The sequence below is a fragment of the Cheilinus undulatus genome, linkage group 22 (genome assembly GCF_018320785.1).
Source record: "Cheilinus undulatus linkage group 22, ASM1832078v1, whole genome shotgun sequence".
NCBI classification, from domain to species: domain Eukaryota; kingdom Metazoa; phylum Chordata; class Actinopteri; order Labriformes; family Labridae; genus Cheilinus; species Cheilinus undulatus.
This window is the reverse complement of record NC_054886.1, coordinates 9,505,169-9,524,218: the sequence shown is the minus strand read 5'-3', so window position 1 is coordinate 9,524,218 and position 19,050 is coordinate 9,505,169. Positions and strand designations below refer to the sequence as shown.

The 19,050-nt window shown below is 40.6% G+C and overlaps 1 protein-coding gene across 3 annotated transcripts in view; it reads left to right on the top strand.

Moving 5' to 3' along the window:
• The window catches only part of frem1a (Fras1 related extracellular matrix 1a), a 39,389-nt gene extending 20,734 nt beyond the window's left edge, over positions 1-18,655 (top strand). For all 3 annotated transcript variants that reach the window (XM_041780223.1, XM_041780222.1, XM_041780221.1), the window contains 27 exons: positions 198-394; positions 480-570; positions 647-814; positions 897-1,105; positions 2,033-2,126; positions 2,215-2,467; positions 2,573-2,773; positions 3,331-3,516; positions 3,766-3,962; positions 4,047-4,257; positions 6,426-6,570; positions 6,658-6,799; positions 8,229-8,424; positions 8,523-8,787; positions 9,147-9,564; positions 10,653-10,854; positions 10,937-11,081; positions 11,170-11,299; positions 12,285-12,357; positions 12,904-13,047; positions 13,504-13,712; positions 13,811-13,858; positions 13,940-14,119; positions 14,609-14,740; positions 16,736-16,851; positions 17,022-17,107; positions 18,024-18,655. In XM_041780223.1, the coding sequence (XP_041636157.1) occupies positions 198-394; positions 480-570; positions 647-814; positions 897-1,105; positions 2,033-2,126; positions 2,215-2,467; positions 2,573-2,773; positions 3,331-3,516; positions 3,766-3,962; positions 4,047-4,257; positions 6,426-6,570; positions 6,658-6,799; positions 8,229-8,424; positions 8,523-8,787; positions 9,147-9,564; positions 10,653-10,854; positions 10,937-11,081; positions 11,170-11,299; positions 12,285-12,357; positions 12,904-13,047; positions 13,504-13,712; positions 13,811-13,858; positions 13,940-14,119; positions 14,609-14,740; positions 16,736-16,851; positions 17,022-17,107; positions 18,024-18,226 (4,641 nt within the window). In that variant the 3' untranslated portion in view covers positions 18,227-18,655. The remainder of the gene's footprint in view (positions 1-197; positions 395-479; positions 571-646; positions 815-896; positions 1,106-2,032; positions 2,127-2,214; positions 2,468-2,572; positions 2,774-3,330; positions 3,517-3,765; positions 3,963-4,046; positions 4,258-6,425; positions 6,571-6,657; positions 6,800-8,228; positions 8,425-8,522; positions 8,788-9,146; positions 9,565-10,652; positions 10,855-10,936; positions 11,082-11,169; positions 11,300-12,284; positions 12,358-12,903; positions 13,048-13,503; positions 13,713-13,810; positions 13,859-13,939; positions 14,120-14,608; positions 14,741-16,735; positions 16,852-17,021; positions 17,108-18,023) is intronic.
• The last annotated feature ends 395 nt before the right edge of the window (positions 18,656-19,050 follow it).

Below are 19,050 nucleotides of genomic sequence, written 5' to 3'. Positions count from 1 at the left end.
TCACAGGGACATGTAAACTTGCTTTTAGTATCATATTTTTTGTGTGACTAACATATATATTAAAACTCTTGTACTGAAAGGATCTGAGGACTGTGGACATCATTTAACAATATAATCAGAATCAGTGCTATAGTTTTTAATGAACAAATGTGGTGGACGACTATCAAACTTAAAACCCCAGTATGTCTGTGGTGCAGGTTGTCGTGGTGCACATAGAGGCGGTCCCAGACCAACCACCTAAAGAGGTTCCTGGTTCCAGTCGGTGTCTGCTGGTCAAAGAAACTGAAGTGGTTCACTTAACACGACAACAGCTTCACTTTGTAGACCAAGAGTCCCCAGACAGCGAGCTCACGTATACGGTCACTACTCCACCTTTCTACGCTGGGCCTCATAGGTAAGTAAGTGCTCACCTGTTGACAACATAACAGAAACCAAAGAAAAGAAAATAACGAAATGTGAACTGTTGTTTTCATGAGCAGCAGTCCAGATGCAGGAAGGTTGTTTTTAGTCGACAGCATCCCAAAGTTTACCAAAGACTCAAACGCACCTGTGCTGAGACTCTTCACCCAGGTAAATTCTTTTAGCATTTATTTATTTTCTACAGAAATAAATTTACCAGTTTCTAACCTTTTTCTGTTGCTTCTAGCATGCAGTCAACTTCATGAAAGTGGCCTACATGCCTCCTATCATAGACATCGGCCCCTACCCCCAGTATATCCAGTTTGTTCTTTCTGTAACAAACCACCTTGGAAAAACAGTGACTGGGATCTGCTTTAACATCACTGTGGTACCAGTGGACAACCAGCCACCACAGGTAGGAAAGAAAATACAACATTTTTAACTCATTTGTAGCTGCTGAAACATAGTAAACGTGTGCAAACTTTGAACCATTTCAGGTGATAACCAACCTTGTGACTGTAGACGAAGGAGGGGAGGCCACGGTCGGTCCTGACCACCTGCTGCTGTCAGACGTGGACTCGTTGGAGGAAATCCTGCGGGTGGAGCTTCAGAAGGAGCCTCAGCATGGAGCTCTGCAGCTGGGAGGCTTCGCTCTAAAACCAGGCCAGGCTTTTACTGTGCAAGACCTGAAAAACCTTAAAGTTAGGTCAGACATCCTGCTGGACTCTTTTCCTTTATTTCACACCAGTTAGAAGACAAAAAATAATTCTTATGAATAAATGAGATAGAAATCAACACTCATATTGGAAACTGGCAATTGGGTAAAGTTGGATTGTAAAATATATCATTTTTAAATGGTAACTGAATATATGAGGAGACAATTATGGTTTTGACTCAAAGCCTTCAGCTCACTTTTGACCACTAGGGGGCAGAATGCACAAGATAAAAAGCAGTCTTAGCAAGTCATTTTCTGGCCCTGCAACTATTGGTTAGAATTTTTAAGAAACAACACAATCACCTCATAGGTGCAAAAGCAAGGATTTTTTTAGATCAAAAATAAAATGACTGACAAAATTAAGGGATAAAACAGAAATAGCTCTGATTTTTTCACAGTTAAGATTCAATATAACAAACCTGATCTTTTTCAAGAGTTGTTGTGATTACTATTGGACAACCATCCCTGCAGCCCTCCGCTGATCTGGGCTTTATGACAGTGGTGAATGCTAAGTGGGCTTTTATGTGTTTTGCACTGAGAGGCTTTTTGTCATCTACTCTGCCATAAAGCCCAGATCAGTAGAGGGCTGCAGTGATGGTTGTCCTCCAGGAACTTTGTCCCATCTTCAGTTTCTCAGTTTAGATTTGTACACATGTACAAGGAAATACTTGTTGATCGAAAACAGGAAAACTGCTTCTTATAATCATAACCCAGTGAAAAGTTGGTCAGATTTTGTACACAGCAGACAAACTAGAATGGCATCTTAAAGCATCCTCATACTTGCAAAATGTCATGAGCAATTTAGGTCAATTTCTTTAGGTTTTATTGTAGCTTTTGACTGAATTGCATGATCATTGTGAGATTTTTCTGACATGATCCATTATTCTATGTTAATTTGTCTGCATTCTTGATCACCAGGTACACTCACGACGGCTCAGAAACTTTGGAGGACAATATTGAATTCACTGCAACAGACGGCACCAATTCTGTCAGTTTTGTTGTGCCAGTGAAGGTAAGTCCCTAAAAATAATCCGATTAATATTTTAGAAAGGATCATTCTTAATTACTGCATTAATAAATGACTTCCATCTTACTTCCAGGTCATACCGATCAATGACGAGGTCCCAGTGTTGGTTTCTGCTCTGAAACCAGTTTTGAGCTGTGCAGAAGGAGAGGAGATCGTCATCACAGCTGAGTATATTTATGCTACAGACGCAGACAGTGATAACAGCAGCCTGGCCTTCCTGATCGCCCGACAGCCGTATCATGGCGTTGTGCTGCGAAACGAAGTTATTGTTGACCGCTTCATCCAGGCCGACATCACTGCAGGGATCATCAGCTACAAACACACAGGTACAGTTTTTAAAGACATAGAAACTCAAAACATTGCAGAGGATAATACATTAAAAGACAGCTGGTGCAGTGTATAAAGACTCTTTTTATGTGTGTTGATGTTAGGTCTGGAGATCGGACTCACTCCTCGCCATGACACCATCACGTTTGTGATTTCTGATGGGGAAACAGAAACAGGTTTATGCTGCAGTGAAGCAAACCCATCCAGGATCAGAGGAAAGACTCAGCTACGAGACAGTCTGCCTGTTTATGACCTCCAGATCACTGTGTTTCCTGTCGACAGCCAACCACCTTCACTGACCACAGGTGAGGGTTTTAAAACTCATTTAAAGACATATATTTATTATGAAAGAACAGAGAAGTTAAGGCTCATTCAAAGAGCAAATTTTACAGTCTTAAAGGGAAAGTTATGTCGGCTAAAATGCTAAATTGCTCAGATTTTGGAGTTACATGACTGATTTTGCAGCCCCTTGATCCTGCAATGTACAGGGGAGCACAATGGCCAATCACAGCCAATCTGCTGCTCCTAACTGGATAGAAAAACTTCTGGCTTATGCAATATTTTGTTGGTTTTTTTTTACAACTGCTTACTCTCTTGCAATTGGATTGGAGATTGGAGCCATAAACCCCTGACTTTAGAGCTTTTTTAATGATTGTGCTGCACCTTTGTAGCAGCAGGCATGTCTGTTTTCAGGGGAAATTTACTGACAGAAGTCATTGCTCTGCTGTGTCCTACAATCAAACTGAACAAAGTGACATTTGACAACAACTGTTTTAAAGGGGTTTATTGCTGATCTAATAAAAACGATGTGAATTTAACCTGTTAGTGAGCTAAGGGACATACTGACCTTAATTGGGTTTAGGAGACATCTTTACGGTGGATGAGGGTGGGTCTGCCCAGATAACGACCTCCCATCTGAAAGCCTTTGATGTGGACACGGTCCTGGACGAGCTGGTGGTCAGTCTGATTTCTCCACCACAGTTTGGATACATCGAAAACGTCCTGCCCAGTCCAGGCTTTGAGAAGAGCAACACAGGCATCAGCATAGGTAAGAATTATAAGCATGAGCAATATGCATGATGTGCAATTATTCCATAATGTTGGCAGCATTAAATTCCCTAGATGCACAATTAACTGTATGTTGTTGTAATATGTTAAATCTTAATGTATGGTATAGTATCTCAGAGAATTTTATCATGTTTAGTTGTTTAATTGTATGGTACTGTATTAGACCACACTGTGGTGTGTAGTACTGTAAAATTAATTTTATCATTATAAAATTCTGTCTCTTGTTCAGCTTCATTTTCCTACAAAGACATCATGGACGGTCATGTCAACTACGTGCAGTCCAGACACCAGAGGATGGAGCCCACAGCTGACCAGTTCATGCTCTGCATCTCTGACGGCAAACATAGTTCTGCCCACATTCCCTTCTACATCATTATTAACCCAACAAACGACGAGATTCCAGAGTTTGTGGCTCACAACATCACGGTGAGATTTTAAATTTTAAGACTTTCCCCGTCAGATTGTGTCCACAACTCCATGTTCACCAGTATTTTTCTTTCTTTGCATCAGGTACGGGAAGGTGAAATGAAGCAGCTGGACTTATCAGTGTTACGTGCGATGGATATGGATGTCCCAAAGAACGTCCTGCTCTTCAGTGTTGTCAGACCTCCGCAGCATGGCAGCATCATCAGCTACAGCAAAGAGAAAACAAGCCACAGTAAACGAGACTCCAGTCCACCTGTCCCTGTGGTCGACTTCACGATGACAGATCTGACAAATGGTAATTTTTGCAAGTCAGTTTGATGCTGTAATTTTTATCATATTCAGTGTATAAGCCACACTTTAAATGTTTAGTTCTTATTTTAAAAGTTGGCATGCTTACAGTATATTACCAGGGCTGATTAAATACCAGTTTAAAGTGCGGAGACATGCTCCAACGTCTGCCAAGGTAACATGCTGCAGGGGATGTTGTTTGTATCTATTTTTTATCTTTATGTATACTGATATGGACCTAGGGAGTCTAAAATAAAGTCTAATTGCATCTTAAAAGAACCAGAGGTAGATTAAGTGTTTAGATTTGTGAAGTAAAGCTAGTGCCCACCTCAAACCTGCATTCTTTCTAGCAGCCAGTAGGTGGGGACTATAGTGTTTGCAAATGAAGTCTTTCACTGTGTTCTGAATTATAATGCATAACTATTTTTGTTCATTTTTTCCAAAATAGTCTATATGATTGGCAGTCAATAGTATTTTTCATTCCTCAACAAATACATTGTAATCTGTATTTTATCAGACAAAGTTACTAATTATGACAATGACATTTTTTTCTAAAATAACTTAAAATGCAGTGTTCATGCTAAACAGATTTTCAAAGAATCAGTGGTTTCTGAAGGATTGAAAACAGATTTTTTTTGCATTAGGAGGTAATTTTTCTCAAATCAAAGCTATTTCAGTCAAAAACAAAACTTGACACACCAGATGGATGTGTGAAACACATCCATCTGGTAAACCTCTTATAGACAGCGTTTGGTAAAGGGCAGAGCCTTTGAAAAAAACTCGGAGGGTGATTGGATGAACGTTCCGTCTGTCACATCTTTATGGGCCAATCAGAGCAACAAAACAAGTGATGTAGCCGCTACCAAGGAGTAAACTCCGTAGAGAACTGCAAAAAGCGAACCATAGCAACTGTAGACATGTCAGTACATGACCTATGTCTATTTTTTTTTAAAGAAAACAACTCACTGCTGTTCTTTGTTCTTCCTTTAACGAAGAAATGTCGTCAAGTTCTGATAAAACTGGCGCTTTAGCAGCATCCACGCTAATCTCTTCCGCCATAATTACACTGGCCTCTTATTGCTGCTAGCTTACATCACGACTCCGCCGCACCCAAAAGTACTGCCCCTCGACACTGATTGGTCCTGTCACTTTCTAACCGGGCCCAAACGGTTCAGATGGGAGCTTTGCAAGATGGATTCACCAGTGAGAAACACAGAAACGGGCAAATCCATCTGCTTTGCAAGGCTATCAAAAACATGTTTACAGATCAAGTTGCATATTAACACAGGAGCCCTTCTCTGTTATCACCTTAAAAGTACTCTCATACATTGAACTTGAAAATGAAGTCCATGTGTAGTTTCTGCTTGTATTTCCTTTGAGCATGCCAGGTTTTCCTCCCAGAGCTGTTGTTTTGAGGTGTACTGCCATCCACCCTCATAGAGCTTCCTTTTAAGGATGCTCTACAGGTTCTCAGTAGGGTTGAGGTCAGGGGATGATGGTGGCCACACCATGATTTTTCATCCTTTATGCCCATAGCAGCCAAGGCCTCAGTGGGATTTTTTGCAGCATGGGACAGTGAATTGTTTTGCATGAAAATGATTTCACTCCAGAAGACATGGTTCTTCTTTTTATACCACGGCGGAAATGGGCCGTTAGGAACACCACATATTTTGCTGAGGTCATTTTGACACCTTCAGGCCCCTTAAAGGGGCCTACCAACTCACTTCCTATGATTCCTATAAACATCACTCCACCACCTTCTTGCTGATGTCGCAGCCTTGTTGGTTCATGGTAGACATCCACCAACCATCCAGAACTCGATCCATCTGGACCATCCACTGTAGCACAGCAGTCATCATTGCATAAAACTGTTTGAAAATTAGTCTTCATATATTTATGAGCCAACTGCAATCGTTTCTCCTTGCGGGCATTGGTTAAGGGTGGCTGAAATACAGCTCTACACACATCCTGCATCCAGAGGTTCTCAGGACTCCAGGGGCACCAGCAGCTTTAAATACCTGTTTGCTGCTCATCAGTGGATTTTTCACAAAGTTTTGAAGTTAGGAAGTTTCTGCCAACCAAAGATTACTAGAATGTTTTCCTCTGAATCTCTATTGCTGTCGTTTCCCACTTTACACTCCCACAGTATGTCAAACAAATGTGTGTTAACTTTAGGTATGGAACTGGTGTACCAGCATGACGACTCAGAGAACATGGGCGACAGTTTCACAGTCCAGCTGACCGATGGCAGACATAAACTCCACAAACAGGTGATGGTTACAGTTCAGCCGGTGAACGATGAGGAGCCTCGAGTCATCAGGTAACATCTTCACCACACAACCTTTTTATAGTGAGTCATATGATTGAATGTGAAGAGAACTTTCTTCTTCTGCTGTTTTTTTTTCAGGAACAACGGTCTGGAGGTGGAGCCAGGAGAGGCCCGGCTCATATCCAGTGTTGTTCTGTTTGCAGAGGATGGAGACACGCCATCATTAGAGGTCAAATACATGTTAGAGAGTGTTCCTACGCAAGGACTGCTGCAGCTGAAGGTGGGTGTGTCAAAATACCAGTATAAAACTTTGATATGTTATGCATTGCATATCATGCATTTATTCTCGTGCCATTTTTTCAGAATAGTCTATGGAAAAATCCTACTTTCTTCATTTTTGTACATTTTTCTTAAGTATGAGACTGGCATAAAAATTATCACACTTTAATACAACAAATCATATCCAATTTGAGTCAAAATCATCACAATAAGTTATTTTTTCAAATTATTCAGCCCAATTTTAATCTAATGTTGTCTGTTATAATATAGAACGGTGGTTCTCAACTGGTGGATTGGGACCCAAAAGTGGGTTGCGAAGCAGTTTTCAGTGGGTCGCGACTAGGTATCTGAAAAAAAAAATGGTGGCAAAAGTCCTGAAGTCCTCCAGACATGCATCAATACCTTTTATTACCTCCGCCAAGGAGGTTATGTGTTGGGCAGGGTTTGTTAGTTAGTTTGTCAGTTAGTTTGTTTGTTAGCAACATAACTCAAAAAGTTCTGGATGGATTTTGATGAAATTTTTCCTAAAAACACATGGTTGTGTTAATGTTTGTGACCTATAAAAGTAGGTTACACATTGTCTGGTTGATGACACCTCCAGTATGCTTGCTCTTTTTGGTCATTGTGGGTAATTGTTAGCATCAGCCTGAACTAGAATCAAACATGTTTGACATTTACCATTCCTAATCGGGGAGACTCCAACTCGATCAGGAGCTGGATAATTGTACTAACAATACATAATTAAGGCTTATGTGGACAAATTGTTGGTTGCCTTGTTTGTAGCTAGCCTTAGCTCTGAGATTCAAACAGGCTTACTAAAAAAAAAAAAAAAACGGAAATTCAATCACTGTCTAGTAAGCAAAAACAGCAGCAAAGAACCCTAAACCTCCAATGCAAAACAGACTTGTGGGCAAAGAAAGCACAGGATAGCAGTTGCTATGTATAACTACTGTTCCATTGTCTTCATAAAAATCCTTGATGTTTGTTTGCTTTTTATCTGGGCTGCAGAGCAGTGCAGGGGTTAGCTCTGTTGCCTCACAGCAAGAGGGTTGGTTCACTTCCCTGTCAGGGCCTTTTGTGCAGAGTTTGTATGTTCTCTCTATGCATGCGTGGGTTCTTTCCGGGTTCTCTGGCTTCCTCCTACAAAAAACATGCTCGTTAGGTTAATTGGTGACTCTATATTGGTCGTACATGTGAGTATGCCTGGTTGTCTGTCTCTATATGTCAGCCCTGTGATTGACTGGTGACCAGTCCAGGGTGTCCCACCTCTTGCCCAATGACGCCTGGGAAAGACTCCAGCCTCCCCGCGACCCCGAACAGGATAAGCAGTGTTGAAAATGAATACTTTTAATCCAAACATCTGTTTATAGGTATTCACTCCTAGTGAGTTCTCACTGTTGTTCCTCTAACTGTGATCGATTACGTTTTAGGAAGGTCATCAGTGGGTCACCTTGACAGTGGGGAGAAACTGCACCCAGGAGATGGTCGACATGAACCTCCTGCGTTACACTCACACAGACCTGCATGGAGAAAAAACACACGACTTCTTTGTTTTCTACCTGTTTGACGGAAAGAATCGATCCCCTCCACAGCACTTTCACATCTCTGTCAAAGATCTGGAAAAAGGTCTGTATTCACTCTTAAATTCTTCATTTTATGCTGGTCTGAATTTAATTTCACCCTGATGTGGTTCCACATTTACCTCTCCTCTGTGTATTTTTCAGGGAACATTGCCGTCTTTGTGAAGCCGGTGATTGTAAACCGAGGTGACCGGGTCGTTCTCACAACAGACGCTCTGTTGGCCACAGATGGCACAGACAAACCTGAGGAGCTTCTGTACGTTATCACTCACTCTCCTCTTCATGGACACATCGAGTACATCAAACACCCTGGCCTGACCATCTCCAGCTTCAGCCAGATGGACATCGCCGCTAACCTGGTGGCTTATGTTCATGACAGCCGAGCGAGAAACCCCACAGAAACCTTTCAGTGAGTCCAGGAGCCAGTGTAAAACTTGGTCTGTTGGTGGCTAGCATTAGCATATACTGTCTGCCACCGCTGTGCAAAACTTTAACCCTGGTGCTTTTAACACTGGGCCCTATTTTTGCATATTTTGGGGTCTTAATGAGTAAAACTGTGAATGTTTTTTAATTTCACCATTTTATCGCTTGATTGCCACCAGACTCCATTGACAAAAATTGTCATTTTAGCTTTCGTGTCATACATTTCTGTCCTACTGCTGATTGTACTGGTGATTTTTTTGTAATGTTTGGTTATGTTAGATTCACATTTACCCATTAAGATAAACCAAAGCCATACAACACTTGAAACCATCTGTGTTTTTGCAGGTTTGTAGTGAGCAACGGTAAGACCAGCAGAAATGGAACATTTGAGATCGCTGTGGAGATGGTGGACCGTGTCCTGCCATCTCTGACCTCAAATGCAGGCCTCTCTGTCCCACAAGGATCCTCCATGATCCTAAGTCCAGACTGCTTGGCTTTATCTGACCCCGATACTCCACCCAGTGACCTGACCTTCGTCCTGCTGCAGCCTCCTCAGTATGGCGGCCTGATTTTAGCAGGACGGCCTCTTACAGCTGGAGCAAACTTCACCCAGAGAGACGTACAGGAGCTGAAGGTGACGTATAAACACGACGGAGGACCCTCACAGATAGACAGATTTGCCTTCTCTGCGTCCGACAGCAGCAATCGAGGCTTCCTGATGGATGGGAGTCTACAAACTGCACCTGTGTACTTTACCATACAGGTAGGCCTTAAAGAGAGTATTTTAGTAAGTTCACAACATGGCAATGCCTTTGGTGCAGCCTGACCACTGTTAGGAGTATTGGCTATCCACAAGTATGCCTTAACTACTGACACCTGAAAGAATCTTAATCTTCTTCATCTTCTCTAAAACAGAAGCCTGTAGCTTGTTTAAAGTCACTTGATCCTGATGATGTGAAAGTCAGAGAGGGGGCCCGAAAGAACATCAGTTAGGAGTTAGTGGGAACGGAGGAAAGTTGGTAGGTTAAAGCTCTAGGTGGACAGGCACACTGCAGTTATCATCAGAAAGTTTCTACATACAAACACTGGCTATAATTTACAAAAAAGGGATTTTTCCCACTGATTTACCTGGTGTGGCCCCATTCCTGCATGCCATTACCTGCTCTTTCTCTGAAATCCTAAACGATACACTGTCCTGTCCTCCCCAGATATAGGCAAAAAGCAACAAAAGTGCAAATTTAAAAAAAAGGGGTTGTGTAGTATGGCGTACATCTGTTCAATACTGATAATTAGTGATGCACAATAGCATCAGCATGATATCTGTATTTGCAGAAATTAACTTGAGAAGTTAATTACTGGTCTCAGCAGATGTCAATGTTTCTGCCTATTACTGCAACCGATGTAGCTGTAAATCAGCTGTGAATATCAGCCTGTTCTAGCTGTAATGCTTAGTTAATAGTATGAAAAAGTTTATGGGGTTTTAGGCAGGATCAACAGCCCTTTATCAGCTGAAGTATGGTTCTTTGTTCATCCTCATTTCTTAAACTTTAAGTGTATTTTTAAGGACTGAAGTTTTAGGCCTGAGCTACAGCTAACTATTTACATCTGTACAAAATGGTGTAAATATTGGCAGAAAGGATGTTGTCAGGAATCCAGTGTCCTTCATACCTGCTGATTACAACATCAGCATTTTTCTGTGCTAATATCAGACGTTTGTCTTTGAAGATATTGAAGTTTAGGTATAAGAATTGCTATCAAAAAAGGAAATGATGGTAACAGAGTATCTGCAGCAGTTTCCGTGTGCATGACCTGTGGCTAACAGTCTTATAAACAAACATTGAATCTTTCCAGATCAAGCCTCTGGATAAGTCATCTCCTGAGGTGGTGAAGCTGCTTCCTCTCTGGAAAGCCGAACTCTTAGACGACGGAAGATACGGGATCTTTCTGTCGTCTCATGAGCTGAAGGCCGAGGACAAAGACAGCAGAGACACAGAGCTGATATTCTGTATCATCCGACAGCCGTACTTTGGTTACCTGGAGAACATAACCACGGGTTAGTCGACAAAGACATCCTGTTTATTTGTAGATTTTAGCCTAGTTTGGTTTAAAATAATGAGTGTTTTTTGATTTTGCAGGAGGTTATGTCCCGCAGCGATTCCCTCAAATGGAGCTGAATAGAAGATCAATTGTTTACATTGTAAACCCAGACAGGGAGTCTCTGTCAGACAGTCTGGAGTTCACAGTTTCTGATCCTTTAGGGAACACTGGTCCAGCTCACGAGTAAGACAGGATCCTAAAACCTCATAAAACCTTTTTCTTTAGTGGCGTCTCAAATCATCAGTCTTTGCTTTGTTTGATTTCCTTTCAGACTTGAGTTCAGCTGGTCCAGCATTGAACTGTCTCACTCTCAGATCTCTGTGTGTGAGGAGCGGAGGATCGTCTCACTGGACATCATCCGGACAGGAAACTTGGCAGAGTCTGCATATGTCACTATAAAGGTCTGCACTGTATTTCGTAATTAAACTTTCAGGGGGATTCTGCTTCCAAATTTCACACAACTTAGTTTATAACTCATTTATGTATCACCAGTCGTTGACTTTCAGTTATTTCAGTCAGAAACGTCAGCTTAATCCCTCTAATTTAGAGCCATCATTACAAAATCATTTTACATACAATTCACTTGCACAGAGCAGACCATCACCATGGAATAATTTCTCCTAATCAGTAGATGTTTAATGTCTCTCTGACATTGTTTCGGGAAGCTTAGATGAACCACTGTCACTCCGTGGCATGACAAACACATACTGCATCTGCAGCAATCTGCACCTGAAGCACACTCATCAGAAAATCACTCCCTCTCCTGTCAGTCTTTGCAGATCCACAGCACACACTCAGGCCTGTCTCTGGCCTATGCCAGAAGTGCCTCTGCACAGCTCAAGATATACATAAAGTCAGTGATGGCAGCTACCAAACATGTCAACACAAAAAAAACAGACTCTCAGTTGTAAATCTTGTCATTGTGCCAGCATCACTTCACAAGTGGTGGCACAAACCATAGGTCATCAGTCAGTAAGAGCAGTGGTTCTCACTGAGAGGGGGCTCACCAGATGCCTTCAAGAAAGTAAAGAATATTTTTCAGTAATTTCAGATGGTATATTTTAACCATTCTTATAAAACTATCTGTCTAAAATTAGTTTAATATAAAATAAAAACATGGTAATTTAAGATTCACACTCTAATCAAAGTAATGTTTGAAAAAATCCTTAAAATGTAAGTCTGCACAAGACTACTCATGACTAAGCTTCAACCACCCTCAGGTACAGTGGGGTCCCTGGTTTCTGGCACCTTTATTTTGAAAAGTTAGAGATGCACAGTATTATGGTCCTGATGTCAGTATTGGCAGATATCAAAATTTCGGTCAATATTTAAAATAAATAAACTTAACTTTAACATCTAAAACTGTCTCATGTTTCTTTACTATAGGTAAAGGAGGTGACAGCAATAGCTGGCAAAGATTTCCTCATCAGTCCTTCCTCCCTCGTCCAGTTTGATCCAGGTATGAACTTATTAAACTGAAATCTAGCAGAATTACTTCACTACAAACACTGAGAGATTGGTTTTTACATCGCAGGTGATCTCTGTGGATTAAGAGGAACTTTATCTAGTCTGAAATGAGTACCCTAAAAATGATAATGGGGTTACTCTGGCATGGAAGAGACAAATAACAGAGCATCTGTGTTAAAACAACTACTGATAAGTATCCTGTTGAAACTGGTTTTTGCAACTTGAAAAGTCTTGATTTTAGCATCAAAGTATTGTTTTATAACCCGACTTTACAGAGTAGAACAGAATTTGACTTACTTAACATAATGTTCCTCACTGAGACCTGATCCAACTGAACTAAAGTCTTCCCACATTTGAACCTTGGTGGTTGTTAATTTCAAACCCCGATCAGACCCTGGGTAGAGATATGATAAGTTGCATTGCAATGCTTTTCATAGTCCTATCTTATTTTGGTTTTATTAGTGTGTGTTACTTTTGCTTGAACACTTTGAGAATGGCTTGTGCCTAAACTCTTTTTGGTGATATTTCTGTTTTTCAGGAGTGTCTAAGCGAACGTGGCAGACTGAGATCATTCAGGATCATTTGGAGGAGTTTGAGGAGAAGTTCGAGGTGCTGCTGGTCTCTCCTGAAGGAACTGTGATCGGACGGAACGACAAGGCTCAGGTCTCCATCAGAGACTCAGGTAGACGCTCAGACAATGATAATGTGTAGCTTTAGAAGGTGAATCCTGCTCAGACAGGGCCTTTCTGTGCATGTGTCACTTCTTTCTGAGTGCTCCAGCTTCCTCCCACACATTTAAAAGACATGCTCATTAGTTTATCTGGTGTTTAACTGTGTCTGCTAACATTCTTAGTCCCTCACTGCTCTTAAATCATGCAAAACAAAATTAACAAAAAAATAAAAAATAAACACTTGACGGCCAGCACAGTCTAAAACGTAAAAACTGAGGTATTTTACTGTGGGCTCAGATTATTGTTGTAATCCTAACATGTGTATGGCCTCCTGTGTCGGATCAGGGCTATGCAAACCTGTGGCATATGCCGTGGCGTACATTTGAAGCAGAAGTATAAATAAGACTTTCTTCTGATCACAGACATGATGCAAACGTCATTAACTTGTAAAAATGAAATCCTGACAGGTCAGTGCAGGCTGAACCGGAATCCTGAGGCTCCGATTCTTGGTGGTAAGGAGATCCGTTCTGACTCAGTCCCACAGCATGGATCCATTCAGCTGGAGAAGCTGCTGCTGGGCACAGACTCAGTCATCTGGAGCCGAGGAGACAGCATCCCCAAACCTGCAGCTGACGTTAATAAAAAGAAAATCAAAGTTCGGAGCAATCCTAAAACTGTGAGTTCTGTTCCCTTAAACGTCGTCCTCAGGTTTGGACCTTTTTGTTTTTAAAAGACCTCTAAAACTAATTCTGTTTAATTTTTAATTTCTGTCAGATTTCACCATCATCAGTTTTTCACAATGGGACAGACATTGTTTACACGGTAAGCAGAAGCTGATAGTAACCTAAACTCACAGTTAAACTGCAGAATAAACTTGCATACATGTTTTGTGTTTAATTCCAGTATCATGGAATCATGCAAATGCAAGTAGAAGACGACACCTCTCCATCGAGGAAAGGCAGGAAGGCGAACATCCGTGTGATGAGCAGGGGAGCTCAGCAGAAAACAGCAGCGGTACTCACCCAATCAGACCCTCCAAAAAAGACCTCAAAACCTCGAAAAACAGGAGCCGTGCGGACATTAGTGAGTATTAATTTTCCTGGTAGTCGTCTGCTTCCTTGAAAGCTTATTTAATGTTGAGTCGGTACAGATTAATTCTCTTTTCCTGGAGTTTTACAAACAGAGCGCATTAAAACCAGGCCGATTTTCAGTTTGGCTCCTTAAGCTTGTTGTGTTTATAGCAGCCAATTTCTGTTTTAAAAAATTAACTTTTTAATCTGTAATAGGCTTGGCTATGATTTAAGAGCTGAAAAAGCCTAGAAACAACCAAAATACCATATTAACACACAAACAAACCAGTGATTATTTGAACCTGACTAGATTACTGTTGTTTAGATACTAGATTAGGTAACAAACAAGACAGAACAGGATAAAAATAAAACCTAAGCACTAAAAACAATAATTGAAATGCCTTTTGATTGTTCCAGAGCCTCTTTTCCTGTGTAGTTTATTGGGTTAAATCATGACGTATTTGAGTTGAACCCACAGTGTGATTTTTTTTCTGACTCATAGTCCACAGCAGACAGCCCTGTACCCAAACCCTGTGTGCCTGAGCTGATGGGACTCCTTCATTTCAACCAGACGACCAATCAGCTCTTTCACTGCAATGGCGTCTCCTGGAAACCCTGGGCTCCAACAGATCAGGTATTACACCCTAACAGATGAGGGACACTTCTTTGCATATTTCCATCTAAAATCTTCTACATGTGTGGTGTTTTACCTTATTATGAAGAAAATACTTTGCTTGAATTGATAGAAACACATCTGTGAATGTCTGCAGTCCCTCTACTGGTGTAACATTAAATGAAAACTCCAGTATTTAAAAACTGAGCTGTTGAAGCTTGAATGAAGCCGTCTAATCCGCTCACCTGCAATTCAGCTTGTCAAGTCAAAGACAGCTGGTTTCAGGCTGTGCAAGCAGACATGAAAAAGGAAATATAAATCTTATTTTGAAAAGCCATAAATGCTGATTTCTTTGCATAAAGTTCTGCTATGAATTTTGGAAATGTGTGAAAAATTATAAAAGATAGATGCAATCATTTCCGAGAAACAGATAAATGTGAAAAAGAGATAGGCTCTTGCTTATAACAGGTGTGCAAGGCGCTATTTAAGATAATAAATGAGACATCCAAATCTGAAAGAGATAAATTTGTTGGTGGAAAAAGAATTATCCTCAGCAGATATCTTTTGTCGTAACAACACAGACCTAGCAAAGCATTTTTGTCTTTATATGCCGTGAAATTTTGCTGCTGTGATACGATGATAACGACATATGATAAATGATGAGCTGGAATCAAACAGCCTGGTGTTATTCATTATCATGATGATAAAGATGCAGGAAAACCAGACTGGGTTAAAACCTAGTCCATGACTGACCACAACTATCTGACTGTGAGAGGCTGTGCGATGGAGCTGATGCATCCTCTCATTTTAGTTGCAGAGATGTGAACCGTTGTTTGCAGTTGTATGATTTAGCTCGTCTTGTCCTGAATCTCTGGTCTTAACTGGGCTTAAGAGCTCTTATGTTTGACACTAACAGACTCAGATTTTTGATAATATTACTGAAAGTATCCCTACAGACCCAAGCTCTACTTCTAGGAAGTGACAGTGCTGATACGACTTACCCCACCTTATGGGCCCTTAATCGTCTTTAAAAGAAACCCTTTTACAAATATCAATAGCTTAATGAGAAAAGTTAAGGTTTCAAGAGAGTTAAGGGGTATTTATGACCTTAATTGATAGTAATACAGAAATGGATGTCTTCTGCATTGTGGTAAAATTGCAGCTGTTATAGATGCCTGTAAGTGATCACTTAAGAATTAAAAAGTAGTGGATTAGGGATAGATCCTTGTGGAACAATGTATAAAATGTTTCTAGATGATCCTTCAGGAGTTGATTATTATCTCCGCTTATCCAGGGTTCCCATAGATCCTTGAAAATCTTTTAAAAATCTTAAATTTGACTGAAAATATGAGGCCATAATGCAGCCATCCCCATATGGCGGCCCCTGGGCCAGGTCCTGCCCACACTGAGTCATGTCAAAACATTAAGCAGAAAGAAAAACGTGAAGCGTGAATTAAATACCACAATTTAATGATCCTATTTTGACCTCATGCCACTCTGTAGTGATCCTTTCACTTGACAATTGTCCCATTATGTGTTCAACATGCCTGGCATTCAGTGACACTGTGGCTGTCTGCAAGACAGGGAATCTGAAGTGGCATTTCAGCATCCTACATGCCTCCAATTTAATACTTTAATACCATACCTTGGGGAAAACTAATTGGGGAACCATGGCGTAATGTCTTGTTAAGTCTGAAATTTGACTTTTGACATTGACATTAAAGTCTCAAAAAGTCCTATTATTTATTTTAAGTAAGATGTCTTAAATTTTAGATGTTTTTTTTTAGCTAAGACATGTCTTTATTCATGAACAGTGCTTTTAACCCCCACACCTCTCAGTTTTGACTGGTTTCCTGCACAAAAAAATATTAATTTTACTTATCTCAAGTCTTTTAGAAAAGTCTTAAATTGAATCTTAAACCTGTGTAGGAGCACTGTTATCAATCTGAGCTTACAGTGAATCCTTTACAGATTTTTTTTTTTTTCTAAACTAAATTATCTCTCTTTGTTTCGCAGATGGTGGGTGCTCAGCGGTGTCCTCAGGGCTGGAGCTTTCATGGAGGCCGCTGTTACATCCTCAGCACTGAGAACAAGGTCACATGGAGCACAGCAAACAGAGCCTGCAGGGAGAGGTACTCTTTCACACGGATCGAGAAAAAAAAAGATAATTTTAGACTGAAAGCATGAGCACGCATGCTTCTGATTAGTCGCCTGTCATGTATAACACCCATGTAATCTAAATTATCTGCAGGGAGAATCGTCCCTGAGACGACCTAACTTGGTTTATCTGTGTGTGTTTCAGATATAAAGGCTCTCTAGCAAGCGTTCTCTCTAAAGCTGACATGGACTGGTTATGGGACTTCAGTGGGAGAAAACCGTTCTGGATCGGTGGGCGTCTCTGAATCAGCAATGTTCTGTTTTTCCCTTTAGAGATTAAAACAAAAATGTCTGAAAATGTTAACTGTAGAATATAATTATGATGATGAAAAACAAACGAGCAAAGTATTCCAAAGTTAAACAGCAGTGATAACTGGAGCTTACAGCAGAATGGATCAAAATAAGGACATTGAATAAAGACAGACTCATGCCTTTAATTACAGGAAAGTCATCAATCATTACCAAACACAGGCCTGGGAAAGGGCTTTTACCACTGCAGATAGGATAGAAAAGTCCTGCTTATCAGTTTTAACATGTTAATTAAAAATATCCTATTAGGAAACACTAAAAAGTACCACAAGCTGTATACATTTTTTGCACAATTACCATAAACTATAGTAACTCAAATGGCAACTAGCGTCTCTCCAAAAGTGAGTTGTGTTGCATTGTACTGCTTTGCAACAAAACTTTTCCATTGATTCTGTTCACATGTATCTCTGATGAACCAGGCTGATGTGTGCCTGCAGGCTCTGCTTTATCCTCTTGAAATCAGGTCCATATAGACATCAGAAAACTCGATTTGTGGCCACTTATCAATGTCAACGGTCCAGGAAACAGCATAGATCTCTGTCCAGTCCTATTTTAAGCAGATGTTAGTCTGTTTTTCCTCCTGTTTTCACCCACTTCTCATAGAGCAGACAGCTGTGTTTTGTCAAGAAGTCCAGCTATGGAAAGGTGCCAAAAGATTGGGACAGTACAGGTCACTTATATTGGACCCTTTCCAACTTTTAATAATGGAAACGCAAATATATGCGCACTGGGCCTTCTAATCTATCCCAATGAATTGAAAATCACAATTATAAATGCTTTTTATATGGTACACTTCAAATGTTTACTTAGATAGTCTGATTTATCCTCCTCTTTTAAGGCCTGAATGATCGGGAGGGCAGAGGACGCTGGGAGTGGGCAGGCGGCGAGTCGGTCAGCTACACCAACTGGAGGAAGACGCCACCTCGCTCCAAGATGAAGGGAAACAAAAAGTGCGTCCTGGTGTGGAGGAGAGCAAAGTGGCAAATCAGAGACTGCAGGACAAGCAGAGGTCATCGCTTCGTGTGTTCACTGAAAACATGAACAACATCCGCCATGAGCTGAAACAGAGGAAGGACTGAACCTCGGGACGTTTAAACTTTCCTACAATCAATAGGAACTTTACTGAAACGGTTTATATCATTTATAATGACTTTATAATGTGACAGTTATTATGTCAACAAAGCTAGGTACTATGTGATGATGTTTACACTCATTTATTTTTGTTAAATATTGTTCTTCATGGTAAGGTCACAAGATATTTTTTTAACTTGTACTTAGGAGATGCACCCATTTTCTCAAAGTTTCTGCACTTTTTCTTTAGCTGCATTAACAAATGCATGAAAGCAGCATGGCGGGCTGCAAAAAAAAAACCCTCACAAACTTTACTTTTCCTTGTTCATCATTTTTAAGCGAAGCCTCTGCACAAAACCAAATATTCTGCAGAGGTTCCCTTATTATAAAAAGAACCAACCAAAGCTCTGAATAAAGCTGTTTCATTTTATTGATCTGTGTTTTTTATGAAAAGTTTTTTGTGGTATAAAGGGGGCTGTGAGTAGAGCTGCAGCTAAACTGATTTAAGGTAAGGATTCCTTCTTTGTCTTTTATGACAGTTTTATTCAGAGCATAATTATCCACAATCACCCCCTCCTCATCAGAACAAACACTGAATGAAGTTTCACTTTAACATCTGTTTTTTTTTTATCTTTTGCAGGATGTCAGGGGCTGTGAGCTGAGCTGCTGTTTGCATGTTTGAAGATAGGATTCCCCTTTTGTTTTCTAATCAGCAACAACAAAACTGACAGTAAGTTTCTTTTCCTTCAAAATGAATGGACCTTAAAGAATCTGTAATAACACATGACACTTGT